Source organism: Phodopus roborovskii, unplaced genomic scaffold (genome assembly GCF_943737965.1).
Source record: "Phodopus roborovskii unplaced genomic scaffold, PHOROB, whole genome shotgun sequence".
NCBI lineage: Eukaryota > Metazoa > Chordata > Mammalia > Rodentia > Cricetidae > Phodopus > Phodopus roborovskii.
Window position 1 is genome coordinate 10623868 of NW_026126578.1, and position 22427 is coordinate 10646294.

General features: G+C 38.6%; 1 protein-coding gene across 1 annotated transcript in view; it reads right to left on the reverse strand.

Annotated features, from left to right (window-relative positions):
* The window catches only part of Ankrd30a (ankyrin repeat domain 30A), a 70761-nt gene that overhangs the window by 11969 nt on the left and 36365 nt on the right, over nucleotides 1–22427 (reverse strand). Inside the window, exons 19-28 of the mRNA XM_051203683.1 lie at nucleotides 20788–20821; nucleotides 20378–20519; nucleotides 18165–18378; nucleotides 13291–13474; nucleotides 11906–12043; nucleotides 9854–10810; nucleotides 7146–7298; nucleotides 2887–2957; nucleotides 2445–2538; nucleotides 647–759 (exon numbers count right to left, since the gene is read on the reverse strand). Of these exons, the coding sequence (XP_051059640.1) occupies nucleotides 647–759; nucleotides 2445–2538; nucleotides 2887–2957; nucleotides 7146–7298; nucleotides 9854–10810; nucleotides 11906–12043; nucleotides 13291–13474; nucleotides 18165–18378; nucleotides 20378–20519; nucleotides 20788–20821 (2100 nt within the window). The remainder of the gene's footprint in view (nucleotides 1–646; nucleotides 760–2444; nucleotides 2539–2886; nucleotides 2958–7145; nucleotides 7299–9853; nucleotides 10811–11905; nucleotides 12044–13290; nucleotides 13475–18164; nucleotides 18379–20377; nucleotides 20520–20787; nucleotides 20822–22427) is intronic.

Sequence of the window (22427 nt, forward strand, 5' to 3'; positions counted from 1 at the left end):
AAAAGAGAAAGAAAATATGTTATGTAATTTCTGATATAATTAAAGAAAAACACAAACAGGTTTTTAAGATATCAAAATGCCTAAATGATGACGGGGAAGGACACTATAAAGGAAGGAAAAAGATCAAAAGTGTGTTCAGAAATGAAACTTCAGCTGGGCAGTGGTGGTGCACACCTTTAATCCCAGGACTGAGGAGGCAGATGCAAGCAGATCTCTGTGAGTTCAAGGCCAGCCTGGTCAGTAGAGGGAGTTCAGGATAACCAGAGCTATACAGAGAAACCCTGTCTCCAAATACCAAAAGAGAAAAAAAAGAAACTTCAAAGTTGATGAAGAGTTCAGCTGACATCACAGGTGTAAGATATTACCACTATCTCAAGGAACTTTAAAGAGTAAATGTAATGTATTAGCAATAGAAAAATTTTAGTCCTTACTGTAAGTTTCTGAAGTAAATTTTAAAGTAATTGTGAAAATGCAGATAGGAAATGGATTTGTTAGTAAGGCTTCAGTTACGTCAAATAAGAAGGGCTGAGGAGCAGAGGGGGTGGGGGAGCGCGGGGAGAGGAGGGAGCAATGGGACTGGAATGTAAAAAATGAAATAATAGAAGAGGGTGACTGAGGAGACTGAGACTGAAATATAAAACCTTACTCTGCCAGTTCTTTCTCTAATGCATCGTTTCTCTTCTGTTCTTGGTCCAAAGTATATTCCAGAGATTCTTTCAACTCAGCAAGTTTCTTCAGTTTTTCTTTGTTCTCTTCAGACTTTAAAATAATTTTTAAAGAAAGTAAGTATTCAAACATTATTCCTTTTGAGTGTCTGTTAGGTGTGTGTGTGTATGTGTGTGGTGTGTGTGTGTGTGTGTGTGTGTGTGTCTCCCATCATGTGGGCCCAGAGGATCCGCTCAGGTTGTCTAGCTAATGAGACAAGCTCCTTTTTCTGATAAGCCATCTCACTGGTCCCAAGAAAATAATTTTAAAATCTAAAACCCAATTCTTAAAAAAAAAAAAAAAAAAAAAAAGTATATTATTTTACAGGAGCTCATGCATATTGTTGTTTATATAGAGCTATAAACCTGATGCTGATGTGAACTACATTGGTTAATTTTGACTGTCAACTTGATTGGATAAAGAACCAACTAGGGGATTAGTGAATCTGGGAATATCTGTGATAGTCTGCCAGAAACAGTTAGATTACTAGGCAATTTAAAATGCAATGGCAATATCAGGTGGTGATAAAAAGGGTGGAGCCTCATTGGAAGCAGTGGGTGAGTAGAGGCATATCTCTGCAGGCTGTGCCCTGCCATGACCTCTCCTTGTCTGCCCTTTTCTCTGCTTTCACTTGCTCCTACTGCCGTGACACTCTGTAGTGGTGGCCCATGTCTTTAATCCCAGCACTTGGGAGACAAAGACAGGATTTAGTACTATCTGAGTTCAAGGCCTGTTTGGTCTACAGAGCTAGTTCTAGGACAGCCAGTGAGTGATACACAGAGAAACCTGGTCTCAAGAAAGAAAAAGAAAGAAAAGAAAAAGAAAAAGGAAGAAAAGAGAAAAGAAAAAACCCACAAGACCACAAAAATGTAAATTTATAATCTTAATGCATTCCTTTAAGACTTCTATATAGCAGGACATCTTTCAACTGTCTCACTCATAGAAGATTCCTCATCAACATAGTATTATGTTAGGAAATAAAATTAGATAGCCTGACGAAATCTAGATAGAAACTACTCTTCGTGTTTCTCTGGCCACAGGAAAGAAGAATCAACATGTGCCTTTGGGATGGACCACACAGTGTGCCTTTGGTGGCTGAGTCAGCAGTGTGAACAACCCTGACTGGTGTCCAATACATCTATCATGTGAGATTTTCTAGCATTAACTCTTTTTGTTTTAATTCAAGGTGGAAAACAATTCAGTGGGGGAAAACACTTAGATCATGATTTGGTACCTATTTCTGATAAATACAAATTATAAGCAATTTACTCTCAAAATTTTAGTGAAAGTCTTTGATTACTAAAAAATAATTCAGGAGTCCTGATCAAATAGCATTTCTTAGAATTTAAAAATTACTGTAAAGTACTAGTGGGACAATATTGTCCAATGTCCATAGTAACATTATATCTATTAACCAACAGGCAAAGGTAACTCACAAGTCCATCAATGACGGATGTGTAAACAAGATGTGGTATCTATAAATCACTAGACCATCTCAGTCCTTTTATAAAAATGTTAGTGCTGATATCATTAATTTACGAACTCAGCTAGCTTCTCTATAGAGAGGACTTGTACTGTGAGGAGCAAACAGTGTGAACAGAACACAACACTGAGACTTTGCACACTGCCCACCAAGTCCAGTATTACTAGAGGACTTCCCATTGTGTTCCCACAGTACAAAAACTCTAGGGCAAACCCTCCCTCTTAGCATCAAAGGATCCAGGAAGAGGACCACTTACCAAATTCACACTTGATAGGTTTTCCTGAAGTTGCTCGATTTTCTCTGATTGCTTTTGTATTGTAATTTTAAACTTGGAGTTTTCAAGTTCAAGCCTAAAATGATATTTTAAAAATAATTATATTTACAAAGCACTTTTAAAAATATCACACAGTTTCTGAAAATCAACTGCGTCACTACATACATTCTTAAGGGCTGAAATGCAGATGGCTAGGTATCTATAATTTATTTCAATATGTTTTGTGGAACAGGGGTCAAAGCCAGATCTTCATGTGCAGGCTACACCCCTAACTGCACATCCCTATTCAAAGGAATGCATTTGAAGAGTCTCAGAGGTGAGACTGCCCTGGCTTCAGAGAGACTGCTATCAGAACTGACACAGCTGCCACAATGTGCTGCTTATTTGCTGTATAAACACTGGAGTTACGCGGTTTAAACTGTACTTTTGAAGGTGGTCTTGCATCTTCTCAGCACGCTGCACAGCCTCCCTGTGTTGATCCTGTGCTTCCTGCAACTGGAATAAAGAATAAAACAAACCTTTACTAACAATCTATTATTCTAAAGCTGCACACCTCGTTCCCTGATCTGCAGTGTTCATGTGCAATTCTCTTCCGTGCAAATGAAATGGAGTTGCTGCCAACATGGATCTTACACTCTCAGACTAAAACAGTACCTGGCCCTTTACAGAAAAGTTTGCCAACGTCTGCTCTATTACTGTCTGTTTGTAAATCATAATCTACTCTTGCCTGGCTAGCCCAGTCAGCAAAGCCTTTCATTGTACCATACCGGATATGCAAACTGATAACACCGGTGAAACCCAGAGAAGAGGGAATTTCTGACAATAAGCATTTGTATTTCTGTATTCCAATCACCATCTTGTCAACTGCCTTTTTAAGAATTCTTATGCATGCCGGGTGGTAGTGGTACACACCTTTAATCCCAGCACCCAGGAGGCACAGGCAGGTGGATCTCTGTGAGTTGGAGGCTAGCCTGGTCTACAGAGCAAGTGCCAGATGCCAGGCAGCCTCCAAAGCAATACAGAGAAACCCTGTCTTGAAAAACAAAAACCAAAAACAAAACAAAACAAAAAACAACAAAAAAAAAAAACCCCAAAAAACAAAACAAAAAAACCAAAAAAAAAAAAAAAAAAAAAAAAAAAAAAAAAAAAAAAAACAAAGCCAAAACAACAACAGCAACAAAAAAAATCTTATGCATTTGTGTTCTGCATCTACATATCTATAAATAGCCATGGCTCTGCCAGTTATGAGCATGGTGTTTTAATGATTGGTAGCTGTCTTATGAAATAGTTTCAGTGGATGTATATCCACATAGAAGCCAGAACACTGTTGCAGGATAATTTGATCACACTGTGAACCCCAAGATTTTATTATTTACTGGAAAACCCTTTTTCTAGTTGTGGTGTGGCTCAGTCCTAGCACACCTTTAATCCAGTTTTCTGCTTGAATACTGCAAACAGGACTAAATAAAGTCAACCATAGGTCAAGAGGAGAGCAAGCAACAGGAAGTGAAGATAGGATTATTAAGAAAAAACAATAGAGTAAGAGGTCTCAGAAAAACAGGGAGAGATAGGGGCACACACAGGAAGTATAAGGGGGGGACACTGAGTTTCAGGGGTTTTGTTTTTGTTGAGACATAAGAGAAATAGGGTCTTTTACAGGGACATCGGCGAGGAGGGAGGTCTGCTGGATGCTTTCTCTGCCTTTCTGAGCTAGCAGGTTTCCACCCCAGCATCTGGCTCTCAAGTCTTTACTGGTAAAATTGACTGATTGAGATAAAAACAAAAAAATGCTTCAGTCCAAAGCCCCTCCACAACTAGCTTCTAGATATATAGATTCTGAGCAAATGCACTTTCTGTATCTTAATTTCTTCACTTGAGAAGTGGGAATAATCCTATCCATATCAAAGACTACTGAAAGATTAATTAGGGAATATAAATAAAGTACCTAACTGTACATGGCAGTGAGTGACCATAGAAGTCCTTTATGCAAACTGTATTGGCTAATTCCTTATGTAACCGAATGTGGCAGGAAATGGAGAAAGGGAGGCTCATACTATATCCCCAGTACTTCGTGCAACTTCCAGAAATTTCACTAGTCACCAGTAACTTTGTCCATGGAGAATACTTTTTAGCTTCTTTTTATTTCATACTACTCAGCCAGCAAGGGTCATATAGTACAGTGCAAACAGTGTTTCCTGTATAAGTAGTAATGGTATGACAATCAGAGGCTGAAAATATGGGGATCCATTGATAAACTGAGATTCCTAAATTAATTTACCCCCCAAAGTACATTAGGTTGCTTTATTCAGGACTCTAATGGTACATGAAGGTTTTGCAGTATAGAATACCAGAAAAGCTGTAGACAGAGCTTTGCAGTTGGTAAAGTTCTATAGACTTACAGATCCCAACTCTGGCTATGCAATGAAAGAAGACAAATGCAGTTACTTTTTTTTCTCATAGTGAGGAATAAAAATGTTCGATAGAACATTTTTCCTCTACTAGCTTATGTGTTTTCCATTTCATATGCAATTCCTTAAACTATATTAAGAATAAGAGCCTCATTATAGGGGTTAGCTATCTAAGTCAGCTGGTAAAGTGCTTGCCTGGTATGCATGAAGCCCTGGGTTAGAGCCTCAGCAACACATAAACCAAGCATGATGGCATTTGTCTATAACTGCAGCATTTGGGAGATGGAGGCAGGAGGGTCAGAAGTTCAAAGCCATCCTCAGCTATATACAGTTTGAAGCCATCCTAGGACACATGAGACCATGTCTCAAAAACAAACAAACAAACAAACAAAAAGTCTTATCACCTTAATGCCTCAAAGAAGTAATTACTGGAATGGTATGAAATACTTATTTTTATTCTAAGGATTTCTAAGCAAAAACATTTTCAATTTATTTAAGGATACATGCATACCAGACACCAACCCTTTAGGTAAAGTTATATCCCAATAAGATTATCTTTCATACAAACAACAAACAAAAGAAACCAACCAAAGAAGCAAAACCCAACCAAGAGTAATGGAAAGCCAGGATGTTAGAGCAAGCTAAACTGAGTCAGAGGAGTCAGGGAAGGCTTCATGAAAATGTTAACTGTGAGTCAGTTCTAAGTTAGATGAGGCAAAAAGAATACAATCTGAGAAGATAAAAAGGCAGGATGAGTGAAGATGTACGGGTGGTGCCGCAGGCCTAGTTAACTACGACGGTTAAACCCAGCAGCAGGGAAACAGCAACATGATAAAGGCAAAGTACCCTGTAAACAGCAGTTCACTAGCAGATAGCACAGCAACAGCACACTACTGACAACAGGAAGATAGGAAGGGCTGGCAACATCATGCTGAGAGCCATTCAAAAGGACTAAACACCGCATGATATAAAATGCTCAAAAAGAAAAGAGAGAGATTATATACAGGCAGATTGACGTGTCTCAGGATGATGGAAGGACTAGGGGTGACAACAAGAGACTCGTGGTTTATTCAAGATCATGAAAACATTCTTACTGATTGTGGTGACTATGCAACTTTGTGAATACCCTAAGATGCTGATTTTTACTTAAGTAGTGCGCTATGCATTGTATTTCATTACAGCTCAATAATATTCTTCTGTTGAAAAAATTCAATGGCAAGCCAGGTGTACTGGGGCCTGCTTATAACCCCAGCACTTGAGAGGAGGAGGCAGGGGGATGGCTGCAAACTGGAGGACAGCCTGCTCTACTCAGATATTTCTAGACCAGCTGGAGCTATAGAGAGATTCTAAAACAAACAAAGCACACAGAAAACACAGGGCAGAACCTAGATACTGGTTTTTTGTTTTTTTTTTTTTTTTTTTTTTTTCATTCTGGTTTTGGATATGAGCACTATGTATGATCTGAATATTTCCATGTGGTTATATTTCTAAATGAAAGAAATGCCTAGCTTTGGATATGGGTTTCAAATACCCTAAAACATTTGCTTGTTTGTTTCCAGCACAAGGAATTGAGCAAACATCCTTCCCCCTGAGCATACTCCTCTGTTGGCCCCCAAATTCTTGCCTTGGTCTCCCAACTAGCTTTGATTACAGATAGCACACATGTGGCCTTTCCATACAAGTTATTTGGAAATCCATTAAATAAGTATCAAAGATGCTGTTTCCACTCACAAAAGTGAGGATAAGAAGGAAACAGATTTTCTGGAACTTTCCACAGACATCATCTCTGGTTTAACCTACTGGGCCTCAACTGCAATAGATATATCTCTGAGGAAAGATATATAGTTCTCAGTTTTCCCAGTAATGAATACTTTTTAAAGGCTTACAAAATTATAAGAAAAAAATGGGGTCAATGAGATGGTTCTGGGGGTCTGAAGGCACCGGTGGCTAACCTGATGATCTAAGCTGGGTCTCCAGGGGCCAGGAGATAGAAGAAGGGCAGACACTGTCCCCGACACGCACACAAGTTAGCCTCTGATGTCCACTGGAATGACACAGCATGCTTAGTCTGTTCCCCCACAAGAAATACATTTTGAAAAGTCCAATTAAAAGTAAATAGGAGAATAAAACTGGAGTTTAAGAAATAAGCTCATTATAAAGGTAATGACATTGTACAATGAAAATATAAAAGAAAGCTGTCTACTGAAATTATCCTAAAACTATATTATTTAATAAGCTGTACATGAGCAGTTGACAGATTACATTTCATACGTACTTGATTTCTGATTTGACCTAATTTCTTCTTTAAATCTCGTGCCTCATCTTCTAAATTACTGCGGTAACGTGAGGAAACTTCTAGCGAAGCCTCTGACATTGACTGCTTTTTCAGGGTATCGGCAAGTTCTTGTTGAAGCTGCCTCACAACTACCTGGGAAGATATTAGTTACCAATTTTACACATTATATCACAACATACAATGTACCAGTTAGCTCTTCCATGTACTTTGAAGACTATCACTGCATATAGTAGTGTGTGTTATCAATTTGCTGGGGGCAAATTCTACAATGTAGAACCTTTTACATATTTAATTTTAATTTCCTCAAATATCTTTATTCTTAACTGATTATGTAAAGACATAAAATTGCACATATTGGCAAGGTACCACATGATATTGTGATACATGTACACATTAATGCTTAAATCAAATTAGACACAATTATGGTTCCTAACAAACATGACTGTTTGTTGATGGTGAAATCCTGTCTTCTAGCGTTTGAACTATACAGTATATAGTTCAATAGCTCCACATTTCCTGCTCATAACGGTAATTGAGCATGAACTGACAGACTGCTTCCCATCACTCCTCCCTCTTCTTCTCACCCCAATCTCTGGGAACCACTACTATACAACAGAGCGTTTAAGGAACCAGCTTTTTAAGATTCTCTGTATAAGTAAGACCATGAGGTCCTTGTGTTCCTGTGCTTAGTCTTCAGTTATTGGCCTTTGGTCAAGCACTACAGGACTTTGCCCAACTTAGGGCAGAGCCCATGAGGATGGACTACCCCACTGCCTTGTGGTACTTGAGGCCACCAAAGGACTGAGGCCCACATAACTAGCTATACATTGTTGTTAATTCAGAGCTCAACAGTGGCCACAAGTGTGGGATAGTGTTAATGAAGCTAAGCCCTTGGCCACTTGGGCTGATGTTAAGTTGGGTTGTGTGTCTCTCACAGCTATGAAGACCCATGTCACAGGGAGACCCTGGACCAAACAGTATACTCTACATACAAGTCTCTGCCTGTTGCCTGGGCAATATCTAAGACCTACCTTGCTAGGCATTGAGTTGAGACCATAAGTCTATGTAGCTCAGAATGGTCTCATATTTGAAGTGTCCCGTTTCTGTCTCTGACTGTTGGATTTACAGTTGTGCATCACCATGAACATGCACAAAGAGGCTCAAGGTGTCCAACTTGTTCGTAATTCAATCCCCTTCTCAAGTCCCTCTGACCGTCTTACTTCAGAATGAAGGTGGCCATAGGTGAGCTGATACCAGCTCCTACGATGCTCTCCCTGCTCACTGCATCCCTGATGTACATGAATCCTGACACTCCTGTTTTCATTAGTTTGGAAATGCAGATTCAATGACAACTGACACTGCCAGTAACTACAACCATTTTTCTGCACTGAACAAAGCTGCATTTTTACGATCATGACTGAGCCTTGAAATGGAATCAGGAGCATGCTGCTCATTAAAATGTGGAAAACCTGATGCTGATGTGAAAGTATTAACATACTTTTAACTTTGTTAAAATTCACATACCTGTCCCGACTTAGGATTTAATGGAAGCACATGCTTTTGGAGTTACAGTCATAAGACATATAATTTGGGACAAGTATTATTTGATTTAAATTCAAGTAACACAGGACAAAATTATACCAACAGGAATATATACAAAGCTAATGAAGGGGAAAATAGAAAAAAATACTACAAAATACAGTATCTATATTTTCATTCCCTGATGAAATCCAGCATGAACAACTGACGCTACCTATTTCATGGAATCATAACTGCAAACTATTCATTTTTGTCATGAAATTTTCCACTTACTCGCTTCATTATGGCCCTAAAACTTGGCAACACAAAAGCATTAAGATTATTTCATGGCTGGGGTGTGTAGTAGTATAAGCTTAGCATGTTCAGTTTCCAGCATCAAATCACAATTTAAAAGCTCATGCCCTCCCATTTATTATTTCAGCAGCACAAAACCATATTATTAACATCACCATACAGCTAGCAAAATATGTAACTTAATCTCTTACAATTCCAAAGAATATATAATGTGTTTACTCAAAGTAACACATTTAATGAAGTCTAATTAAAAAAAAAAAAGAATTGTCTCTTCTTTCCCTTCCTTTTGGATTTCAAATTCAGTGCTATGTACGTAATTATGACTCTTTCAAAAATTTAAGCATAACAATGGTGCGTGTTTTTACGTACAGTGTAATAATTCAAAGCATGTACATAACATGCAACCATCAATTCTGAGTAATGGACACACCACATCAAATATGGATTACCTTTGTTTCGAGAATAAGATCTAAGTTATATTTGCTGACACAGGTTTATTTGCAAAGTAATACCATAAATATGATCAATAGTTTCAAGCTAGATTCAACACTTAGTACTAACGAACAGTATTTTGAAATTTCCCCATGGAATGTTTTAAAAGCATTTTATCTTTCTTGGGGTTGAAGAAATGTCTCAGTGGTTAAGAGCAATGGCTGCTCTTCCAGAGGACCTGGAATTCCTAGCACCCAATGGCGACTTACACCATTTATACCTCCCATTCCAGGAGATCTGATGCCCTTATCTGACCTCTGTAAGCACTAGGCATATACGTGGTGCACAGTCATACACACAGGCATACACCCATACACTTGATAGAAATAAGTTAAAATCTACTTATCTTTCTGGATACTCACTTCTCTTTCTGCTTTCTCGTTCTCATACTGACACATTCTCTCTTTTAAGTGATTGCACTCACTGACTAACTCCTTATTTCTCTCTTCCAGCAGCAGCCTGTGCTTCTGACTCTCAGCTTGGAGTCTGCTTAGCATATCATGGAACTGGTCTTGGATATCAACTATTGTCTTGTCTTTGCTATCGGCTTTGTTGGAAGCATCATCTAACTGCTGTCGGAGCAACATGTTTTCACTCTGTAGCTGAGAGAGCCTCTCCTCTATGGATTCTTGCTTCCCCATGTATTTATTCACCTTCCCTTGCTCATCTTGATACATATGCTCAACTTCCTTCATTTGGCACTGTGTCTGGTTGAGGTCTCTTTGTACATGTTTCAGAGCCAAAGTCTTTTCTCTAAGTGCATCTTTTGCATGATGAAACTCAATTTCTAGGCTATTCAATTTTCTTTCAGTTTTAGAAAGTTGTTGGGAGAGAATCTCATTGTTATCTCTGAGATTAGACATATCAAAATTCATCTTGTCTTGCAAACGAACCCACTCATCTCTTGCCCTCTGGAAGGCAATTTCTAGGTCTCTTTTTGATGTCTGAATTTCAGCATGGTCATGCATAGCAGAAGCCAGCCTAGATCGGAATGATTCGACGTCTGTTTCCAGTCTTTCTTTATTTTGTTTTTCATTCTCCAGCTTAGAACTCAGCATTGTGTTCTCAGTTGTAAGAGTATTAATCTGTCCATTGTACTGGAATATTGTTTTTGTAAATGTTTCTTCATTCAGCTTTATCATCCTTTGAAGCTTATCGCTCTTTTCATTTGCTGTTTTAATATCCTCCAGGTACTTCTTCTCCTTCTCCTGGCTGTGGGTCTTTACTGTGTCCATCTCCAGCCTTAACATGGCAATTTCATCCTGCAACCTCTGGTTTTTATGCAATAGATCTTTTTCTTTTTCATGACTAACAAACACCTAAGTAAGGAAACAAATATTTAGCTAGCACAATTTCTTACAGAATTCAAGAAAAGCATGTGAAGTTCTGCAACCTAAGAACTGAAATATACAGATGCAACTAAAAAAAAAAAAAATCTAATTTCGGAGCTTGTAGAAGTATAAATTCCCAAAAGTTTGTAAGTGTTATCAAAGATAATGATTTTATGAAATTAAGAGCGAAATGCTACTTTTTAAGAAACTTAGCACTGGAAAAGCCTTTCTCTGGATTACAACAGGCTTAAGGCACGATGTAAAGATTCCTAAATTGGTTCACATTTCATATCAGGAGATGGCTTAATGCAAGTGAGAGGACCAGAATATGGCTTCCCAGCACCCTGGGGCATGTGCATCCCACCCCACAGTCCCAGCACATGGGAAGCAGAGATGGGAGGTCCCTGGGGGCAAGCTGACTAGATGGACTAGCCAAGTTGGCTCTGTAAGAGTCCCTGCATCAATACCTGAAGCGCAGAGTGATCAAAAAGACATACAACACCAACCTCTGGCCTCTACATACATGTACATACATGTGCTCCCAAACAGACACAAACACACACATACTCATGCGCAAAAAAAAAAAAAATTAGGTTTACACTTTAATATCTAATATATAAACCGGTCCAAAGTAAGAGCCTTAGTTCTTTCATTTGCACAGAAGAAATTTCCCAAAGTTCTTTTAATTTCGTTTTTTTTTTTTTGGAAAGTTTCTTTAACACTTTTTTAAGACTATCATAGGAACTACATTTATTGATAAATGCTTAAAATAAGCACTATACAAATAAGTACACTTGCACACATGAGTGGCCTAGTCACCGCCATTCTGAAAAGGAGAGATTAGAAATATAACAAGCTGCAGAATTCCCAGGTCCTGACCCTGCTGTGTGTGCTCCTTCACCAAAGCACGCTCTCTACGTTAGACTGGGGGAGAAAGCTTCTGCCATCTACCCCCGAATCATGTGTATTATGTATACACACAGATGGTTCAAAATCCTCTATATTTTCCATGGAGCATAAGGCTGGTTCTGAAAAGGTATAAACATATAAATGCACACATATTTAGAGAACTAAAGAAAATACCTCAGAAGTCATTTTCTTCTGCGCCATTTCTATCTCCTTTTGTTTGGAAAGGTGATTTGCAAGAATCCCATCTTGTAACATTCTGGCATTCTGTTCTTGGGAAAGCTGTCTCTGAATTTCATTCCGTTCCTCTAAAGTCTAGAGATACATTTCATGAAATTTTCAGTCTCATACTATTGTGCCACTGTGAACAGGGCATATTTAAGAGTAGACACATGGGGGAGGGCCTGGGCCCTGCTCCAAATGATATGACAAACTTTGAAGACTCCCCATGGAAGGCCTCACTCTCCCTGGGGAGCAGGAAGGCGGGGGGGGGGGGCAGGGGAGGATGGGAGGGTGCAGGAACTAAGATTGACATGTAAAACAAGCTTGTTTCTAATTTTTAAAAAATTATATATAATATATATATATATATTATATATATATATAAAAGAAAGAAAAATAAATTAGCTGGCAGTATAAGAAAATGCAGACACACAGAGTCACTATAGAGGCATCATTTAACTATAGAGAACAAGAGCAGACCTTGACTACATATGTCTAAAAAACAGAGTAGAACATTAGAAACATTTGGAAGCAGCCTATGAAAACATGTGGGCTCTACCCCACAAGAAACACTCAAATGTGTACTGTATATAATAGTTACATTGCTTAAAAAACAAACACAGTTCTTATAGACAGAAAGAGAATTGTAAACTAGTTTGTTACAAACATTTAATGAGTTTTAACACAGTTTCAAAGTCAGTTAGCCTTTGTCTTAAGAGAGCCAAACCAACACTTATTTTCCAGAGTAAACAACTTACATTCTGTTACTTCACTAACAGTTTCCAAGAGTCATAAGAAATAATTTTGGCCATCTATGTTTAAATTTATTCTTAGCACAAGGCACCATGGGTCAACAATGAACTGCATATATCCTGGTTGGATCCACACAAGTACATCAACTTGTGATGAGGCTGATGTCTGACATACTCATGATGTTTGCATAATAATGAAACCAACAGATATTTTCATTAAGTGGGACATAGAGAGATATATGTGACATGTGTGTATAAATATAATATGTAATTAAAGTGACATTAAAAGTACAACAAATAAAGGTAAGAATAAGAAATTTTTATCATCCAGGAACACCTTTAATCCCAGCACTCGGGAGGCAGAGGCAGGCAGATTTCTGAGTTCAAGGTCACTATGGTCTTCACATTGAGTTCCAGTTTAGCTAAGGTTATGCAGAGAAACCCTGCATTGGAAAAAAAAAAACAAAACAAAACAAAAAAAAAAAAACAAAACAAAAAACAAAAAAAAACAAAACAAAAAAAAACCCATTCTTCCCCACAAAACAAAACAAAAAACCCAAAAGAAATTTTTATAGAATATTAACTTACCTGGTTCAAATGATTTCTTACTGTCTTCAACTCCATATCCAGTGTTCTGAGAGAGACTTCAAGCTGCTGCTTCATGTCAACCTCACTCTGATACTGCTCATCCTTCCTTTTAAGCTGCTCCATAGTCTTCTCAGAGAGCTGATCCGCATTTCTCCTCTTCTCTTCCTCTTGTTTCAGTGCAAATCTGAAATGAAATGCGTTTATCATAACATTAACCTGTTTATACAAAATGAAGTTCATTTTTGAGACCTGGACCTCAAAATGGTGATAATGCTGGCCTAAAAAGATTCCTGTTGATAAATAACTGTTCCTCAGCATGACTTTAATCTCAGCACCCAGGAAGCACAGGCAGGCAGATTATCAGTGAGTTCTAGGACAGCCTGGTCTACAGAGCGAGTTCCAGAACAGGCTCCAAAGCTACACAGAGAAACCCTATCTTGAAAAACAAACTAACAACAACAAAAAAAATTGTTCTTCTTTATGACTCATGGGTTTCTCACTTCAATCTCTTCTAAAGCCCACATGCTCTTGATGATAACAGGGATGAATAAAAACTTTAACTGGCAAATTTCTAGAAGTCTGGTAAATATTATTGGAAAGAAAATTTGAACTTATTCAGTAAAGTTATAGTATAAAAATTATCTTTTGTAGGGATAGAGAGAAGGTTCAGCAGTTAGGGCACAGGCTGCTTTTCCAGAGGACTCAGGTTCAGTTTCCAGCATCCACACAGTGGCTCACAACCATTTACAGCAATAGTTCTAGAGGTTCTGATGCCCTTCTCTGGCCTTCACAACCACTGCCCACATGCAGTGAACACTACATATGTGTGGACGAAACTCCCACATATAAAATTTAAGTAATTTTTAAAAAAATAAAACTTATCTTTTTGTACATACTGCAATTACTCTGTAATCAAAATAGACAACTTGAAGTTAGTTGTTTAAAAGATATTAGTTACAAAGTTTACACCATGTACCAAGAGGAGAATTTTATCTTTATGAAACATTTCAGGCTTCCCTAAGTGCTTGCAGCTTAAGAAAGCAGCTTCCAATGTCCACACAACACACACCGACATTATCACAGCTAGTGTAGGCTCCGGTGCCTGTTGGGAATCTCCACTCAACCCCACACCTGAGCAAGACCACCATAGGTGGCCCCACCCCTGGAGGGCATTTAAAGCCCCCTCCTCCAGGTCTCCCCTCATGGTTTCTCTTCTGAGGTTTGCTCAGATTAAACCTCAATTTATTAATTCGACCTATTCTGATTTTTTTTTTTACATTGGCAGAGAGACACAATATCGGGGTATAGAAACTTTCCACTAGCCACTAGAGCAAACTTGGTATGGTTTTTGTTATAACACTTTTGGTGAATTCTGTTGGCTTATTTATTTTTTTTAGTATTAAGATAAAACAAATTAAAAATCCCTTTGGGTAAATTAAAATTAGAATCGACTGAAACAAAAACACAGTGTATCAAAATCTACGGGGTACAGTGAAGGCAGTCACAACAGGGGGCTTATGGCCCTAAGTGATTACATAACAAATAACAGAAAACAAATAAAATAATGATGTGCCTTAACACCTTAGAAAAGTAAAAACAAAAGCATCCCAAAACACCAGATAGAGAAATAATCAAATCAGAGCAGAAGTTAATGAAATAGAAACAAATTCATAATACAAAGAATCAAGAAAACAAAAAATTGGCTCTTTGAAATACTTAACAAGACCAACAAAGGTTTATCAGAGTTAACCAAAAGTCAAAGACCCGAACTACTAAAACTCGAGAAAAACAGGTATTTTACAACAGACACCAATAACATCCAGAGAGTTATTATGATATACTTTCAAAATCTTTATTTCAGCAATTGGAAACTCTAAAAGGACAGGACGAATTTCATAATGTATATGACATACCCCAAAAGAGATTTTAAGATGTAAACAGCTCTACCACAAGCAAGGAGACCAAAACAGTAATAAAACCCAGGTGCAGATGAATCCACTACGAAATTCTACCAGAGCTATAAAGAACTGAAACCGATGCTTCTCAGCAATTTCATAACACAGGAAAGGACATTTCCTTCCAAGTTCTTCTCATGAAGCCAGCACTTCACTGATATCTCAATCAGGTAAAGAAACAGAAAAGGAAACTAACACATCAATCTACCTTATGAATACAGATGCAAAAATTCTCATTAATATATGCAAATCAAAGCTGGGAGTTGGTGTCCTACACATTTAATCCCAGCACTCAGGACGCAGAGGCAGGCGGATCTCCTGTGTGAGTTCAAGTCCAGCCTGGTCTACAGAGCTAGTTTCAGGCTCCAAAGCAATACAGAGAAACCCTGTCTCAAAAGACCAAAAAGATATATAAATCAAATTCAAAAGCACATCAAAACGATCACCCACCATTGATTACCCGGGTTTGAAGGCCCACATAGTTGTGGGCTCTTGCCCAGTAGGAGGGTGCTTCACAAAGGTGGTGAGTGAGACAGTAGAGAGTTATGATGGATGTGGTAACAGAGATGTGACCTTGATTGGGGGAGCTGGAATGGTCCTAATGTGTGGTGGCTGTGTCCTCGTCATCTCCAGGGTGATTAGCACATGTCATGATATGACAGGCTTAAGTAAGGTATGAGGGACCTTAAGCAAGATGCTGGGGGAAACCATCTTCTGTGGTGCAATAAACAGATGCTCCTTGAAGGTCTTTAGGTGCTAAGATTAGAACACTAGACAAAGGAAGAGTGAATGCTTTACATATGGAGAAAGCAGGCACTCAGCCTTAGAGGGCAGAGATGGGGTGCTGAGGAGCAGGATACGTGGGGACTCACTTGTAAGCAAGAGCTGCAAAGGGTCCTGGGATGGCAAGCTCTGAGTGCCAGAGGGCACAGTGGGCAACCTTCCTGCAGAGCAAGCAGGAAGAATATGTAGACGTTCAGAAGCTGAAAGAGGAATGCCCAGGGATGGAAGGCTGGGGACCAACCTACCAAGCAAGAGGTGAAGTCCTGTAAAGAAAGTGGCAGGAGCCCAAGAACAGTGGGTTTACAGTACAAAAGTAAGGAGACGGTGAAAACTGAAAAGCAGATTAGGCTCTGCCTGAAACATGGGTGACTGGAGTCCTGGGAGGTGGGGCTTTGGCATCCCAGAGAGGAGAGCAGGCCTTACAGATAGTGAGTCAGGCACAGGTCCAGACTGGGAGACCCAGATGAGGGAGGAAAGTGACCCTTAAAGCAGCATGTATGGAGGAAGTCCTGGTAGGGGGCGGGAGTTTGAAGTGGCCAAGGGATGACAAATGGAATATACCAATGGTAACGTAGGGGGCATGGGTCCTAGGGAGGCAGTGGAGCTGGGATACCCAGAAGAGGAAGGAAGGCCCTTTCTGGAAACACATGGAGGGGGTTCTGAGACAGCTGAGTGTTTGGAGTGGCGGAGGAAAAGGATAATAAGCCAAGTCGATGCTGGCACCTTGTGTGGTAGCGGGGAGACCGGGAAAGGTGGTGAGGGCTTAGGGTGGCTGTGAGAGGGGGAAAGGCCCTTAGGAGCAATTTGTGCAGCAGGGTCCTGTCCTCGGGAGGTGACAGGGATCTGGGGTAGTTATGGCAGGAGAGCAGGCTCTGAAAGGCAAAGTATGTGGTGCTGGCCCTGGGAAGGCTGCAGGGTTTGGGGTAGCTGAGGGGGAAGCTCAACCAGACAACCCTTATTCCTGTACACTCTACACAATCAAGGTCTAAAAACCAGCAGTCTATCTAGATACCAGTAACAGACTTCCTGAGAAAGAAACTGCAGGAAAGCCCACTCACAAAGCGTAGAAGCAAACTACAACCGCATGATACAACTTAGGAATAAAAGTAATCACAAGGTGAAAGACATCCTCAATGAAAGCTTTACGGCACTGAAGGAGACACTAGAAGGTAAGGACCTCCCAGACTCATTGACTGACAGAGAATTAATCTAGCAGAAACTACCAAAAGCTAACTACAGATTAAACACAATCTTCATGACATCAAACACACATTCATTCTCCCTCCTCTCTGTAATTTCTATGTGAATATTACATAGAAATCATGAGGTTGTGTATTGAGCCCAAGTGGTCATATTACATACTGGAGATTTTTTTTTTTAAAGTAAATACTTATATAGAAACCAACTTACATTAGTATTCTAATATTAAAACAAATTTTAAAAATTATTGATTGGCTGGGCAGTGGTGGTACACACCTTTAATACCAGCACTTGGAAGGCAGGCAGGTGGATTTCTGTGAGTTTCAGACCAGCCTGGTCTCAGAGCACATTCTAGGACAGACAGAGCAATACAGAGAAATCCTGTCTTGAAAAACAAACAAATAAACAAACTTCCCAAAAAAGGTTATTTAATTAATAAATAGAGGTTTTTTTGTGTTTGTTTGTTTTTATTTTTTGGCTGTTTTCATATAGCCACTAAAACTATGATTATAGTGGAATCTATTGTAGAATATCTGTTTCTTAGGATAATTCATAGTTAAGTTTGTTTGCTATATTATTTACAAGAATTTCACATTTCAGAAGACCAAGAAATTTTTTCTCTTGAAAACTCCATGACATGTCAACAAAGGCCAAAATTCAAGTACATCTCTGTATCATACATTTAGGAACATTCCTTTAAAGCTAGGCTATCATGGCTAGGGAAATAGCTTGCTGAGTAGAGGAGCCTGCTCTAAGGCAAACTACTTGAGTTGGATCTTGGGAACCCACATCGTGGAAGGAAACTGACTCTCCAAGTCAGCACCCGACTTCCACACACATGTCAAAACATGTACGCAATATGGGGTACACACGCATGTAAGTATGCGAATGTAATAGGACATTAAAAAGTGATGAAATGAAACCAAGACAGCATACCTCAGACTGGAGAGTTCTTGTTCCCATGCTACTTTTGCATGCTCTAACTGTGATCGTACTTCTTTTGCTTCTGATACTTCCTTCTGTAATTCCTTAAATTTATTTTCCATTTTTTTAAGTTTTCCTGTAAGCAGTTCACAGTGGCTTTTTTTAAATTCTATTAGTCTTTTATATGAATAAACTGCATCCCGGATTTTCAATAGACTAACAATATCTGAATCAGGGGGAAAATGAGAGAGAAATAAAATGAGTGAGCATATTAAAAGACTGAATTTTTATATTCATTCACTTATTCACTGAAGAAATGTACAGTAAGTGCTTACAGTGTGGATCACAGTACACTAAGCTCTGCAAATAACATAGGCAAGACCCTTGTTCTTTTTCAGCTTAAAAGGAAAATATAGAATTATACACCTGGGGTTTTTCATATGAAACTGGATAGACCTGGGGATCTTCATGTTAAGTAGATTAAACTAAACTCAGTCAAATATTCCATGTTCAGAAAACACAAAGCATTTAGTGAGCTTCTCTTTCAGTCTGCTTTAGCCATGATGAGGTGAAGCTATGGAGCTTTGTTCCCACTCAAAACAACCCAGATGAACACAGTTAAAATATCTCAATAATTGTCAAGACAGACGGAATAAATGAACTCTACCAATGTCCCAGGTCTCTGATTCTCTCATAGGAGAAAGAAGTGAAGTAAAGCTCCCCAAACTTGCTGAGTTGAGGTAATTAAGTTCAGATTTTGATAAACCAAGACAGTGTGAGATAACAGGACAGAGCAGAGAAATAGATCAACACAGAGAAAGACCCTGCAGGTCTGTAGAGGGCCCCTGGAATACTTAGCCAAGTATCGAACAATGGATGTATAAGAAGATACTACATGAACCAAGGATAAAATATCTGAAAAGATTAGATGAAATCTCACCCATTGCTCCCACAGGACCAAGAAGAATATCTATTCTGCTTATTCAGGCTGGATAAACAATTTATAAGATGATGGATACATATCAGAAAGGAGTTCATCAGAGCAAGGACATATAAATTCATGGAAAATGCTGAATATTTATTGGCAGAGTAAGGTACACTAAGACCACAATGATATGCATAAAGATAGCAAGATTTAAAATACTGATGAGCAGTTCTATGAAGACAGAGCCGCTGGATTTCTCCTGCCCTGTGGACTGGAAAACAGAATGGGGGCATGCTGGAGAACAATCTGTCAGCTTCTTAATAAGGAGCATGGGAGAACAGGGAGGTTTTTGTGATGTTTTTGTTAATTATCCTGATTATGGTGACTAAATATGTGTTTAATACATATATTGAAACTAACCATATAACCTTTTATATTTCAATATGCCATGCTGACACTGTGTAAAACAAAATATTCTACTGCAAGAGCAAACTTGTAAGACAACAACTGGGAATCAGAAAAGGCAGGAAAAAACTAAAGGATTGAGAAATTTAACCTCATAGCAGAGTTAATATGATCATATCTGAATCTTTCCAATTATACAGGGGAAAGAGTTCTCTAGTTCTATAGTGCTCTACACAAAGACAAAGATGTCTTAGGGTTACTAGTGTTATGATAAGACATTAAAGCAAGTTGGAGAGAAAAGGGTTTATTTGGTTCATGCTTTCATATCACTGTTCATCATCAAAGGAGTCAGGACAGGAACACAAACAGAGTAGAAACCAGGAGGGAAGAACCGATGCAGAGCCCACGGAGGGTCAATACTGACTGGCTTGCCCCTCATGGTTTGCTTAGCACAGAACACCAGCCCAGGCTGGTACTACCCACAATAGTTTGGGTCCTCCTCCACCAATCACTAATTAAGAAAATGTCCAATAGGCTTGCCTACAGCTGGATCTTACGGAGGCATTTTCTCAACTGAGGCTCTCTCCTCTCGGATGACTCTAGCTTATGTCAAGTTGACATATAACTAGCCAGCACACCAGGTAACATCTGCTGACAGTAAGGCACAGAGGAAAAGCAAGATCAACAAAAAGACTGGATATGTCAGTCCCACGAAGAAAATTCCAGTGAGAATAACTCCAGTGTTCTGGCTGACGGTATAAACAAACAGCTTACATACTATTGTAATATAAATTATATTTCTACGTTGAAAGCACTGCCACACACATCTCTGCTAAGCAAAGTGTGCATATACTATCGTATGTGGGAAGGCTGTTTGTTTATACAAAGATCATACCTCTACATTCCATTCTGAGATGCTCAATTTCACACAAAACGTTCTCATAATCAGGACACTGTAGCTCACAGTCCTCAGAGGCTGTTTCAGATGACTCATTCAAGTCATCCAGGTTGTCCACAGCAGCCGCCTGTTTTCTGACCTATAAAATAAACACCATTTAAAATGTTTCCGTAATGTTTATATTATACATGGAATAATGTGTTACACAAGCAAAGACAGATACTTCGTAAAGGAGCTGATGGGTGGCAGGAGGCTGCCTTTATCAACAGCTACTCTTTATTCCTTTTGTCTTTTCATAACAAGGTTCTGTATTTTCTCACTTTATCTTTCTTATCTTTTAACTTACATATCACTACCTTTATAGTATTTTAAAACAAAATCCCAGTTTTTATTATTTTTTACATTACCTTGTTATTTTTATTAGATGTTTTCTTTGTGGACCTAAAATAAAATACAAACCCATAAAAATCCTTTAAGACTAATATTATGTGAAATACAAAGAATATCTAAGATTATTGACTTTTATATAAAACTACTACATTTGAAATTTATTTCTCTTACAACAAAGTTTACAGGCAATTTAAAATATAATATTTCTCTTTAAGGGGATTTGATTATAAACAGTAAAAAAATACAACAATTATTAACATAAGAAGGAATTTGAACACACACAGATATATTTTTTATTTAGCTGAGGGTGACCTTGAGCATCCTCCCTTGACCACCAGGGCTGGGGATTTAAGTGTGTGTCACCAATGTACACAGAGGGCTGCTGACAATCAAACATAGGGTTTTGTGTATTCTAGGCAAGCACTCTACCAACTGAATCAAATCCTCAGGACAGAAAGAATAAACATAGATCAAAGTTCTGATGCTAAAAGGAAAAGGAAAAACATGCTACTTCTTTTAGTTGATATAATGAAATATACTATTAAGAAACGTTTTACATTTTTTTTAGTGTAAGGGTATGTGTATGTCTGTGCATATACATGTGTGCTATAGTGCAAGTGAAGAGGCTAGAGAACATGTATGAGCTGGCTCTCCCCTCTGCTCATGTGTGTTCTGGGATATAAGTCAGGTCCTTGGGCTTGGTGGCAAATGCTTTCATCTTCTAAGCTGTGTTGCTGGTTCCTGTCATTTGCAGTAAAAACACGGTTTTGTGGGCACTACAACCTATCTGGGAAGTGCTTCTGAAGCCCTTGCACAAGGAAACTTTTTTTGCTTTGCTTCTAAGATAAGGTCTAACTCTGTAGCCTAGGTAAGCCTGGATTTCAGTATGTGGTTCAGGGTGGCCTTGAACTCATCATGAATCTCTTGCCTCAGCCTTCCAAGTTTTGACTTACAGGCATAAACTACCAGGCCTGGGCTGGAAGCATTGTTTTTTAATGACAAGACTTTGCTTTTTCTGGACCTACAATGATGATGCATTACGATGAGCATTATTCACACGCTCACCTCATTGTAGTCCACAATTCTGCTGGACAGGTTAGGGCATAGTAGGCCTTTTACAAAGTGAGTGAGGCAAAGAAAAGACAGCTAATTTGCCCTAGAAACACAGATGGTCAGTGGCCGACCAAGCATAACCCAGGAGCATGCTATGCAGTGTGAAAAAGTCCCACCTATCTTCAAGTGTTTTTCGTGAGATAGTAGTAAATGATTCCACATTATTATTCTACTTTTATTTGAATTATTAATACTTTCTGAATCATATTTCTGAATCAAATATTTTCTAAATAAAAAGGCCTATACCTCAATAATTTTGGAAAATTCCTTTGTATGAACTAATTTTTTCTAAAAATCAGGCATCATCAATAAATTCAACTGTTCAGCATTACATTCAGGAAATAATGAGCACGTTACATATAATAATGTTTGCTAGGAATGGTTTTTATTACTTTTTTTATTTTACTGAATTTAAAGTGTCTATGATAGTTGAACTTTTAGGACATCATTTTCAAGTTTCATTCATATTAGTTTATTCCATTTCTCTCCCAATTTAGAATGAGGAGTGATAGATCTTAACACCAGAAAAATTTAAATAGATGGA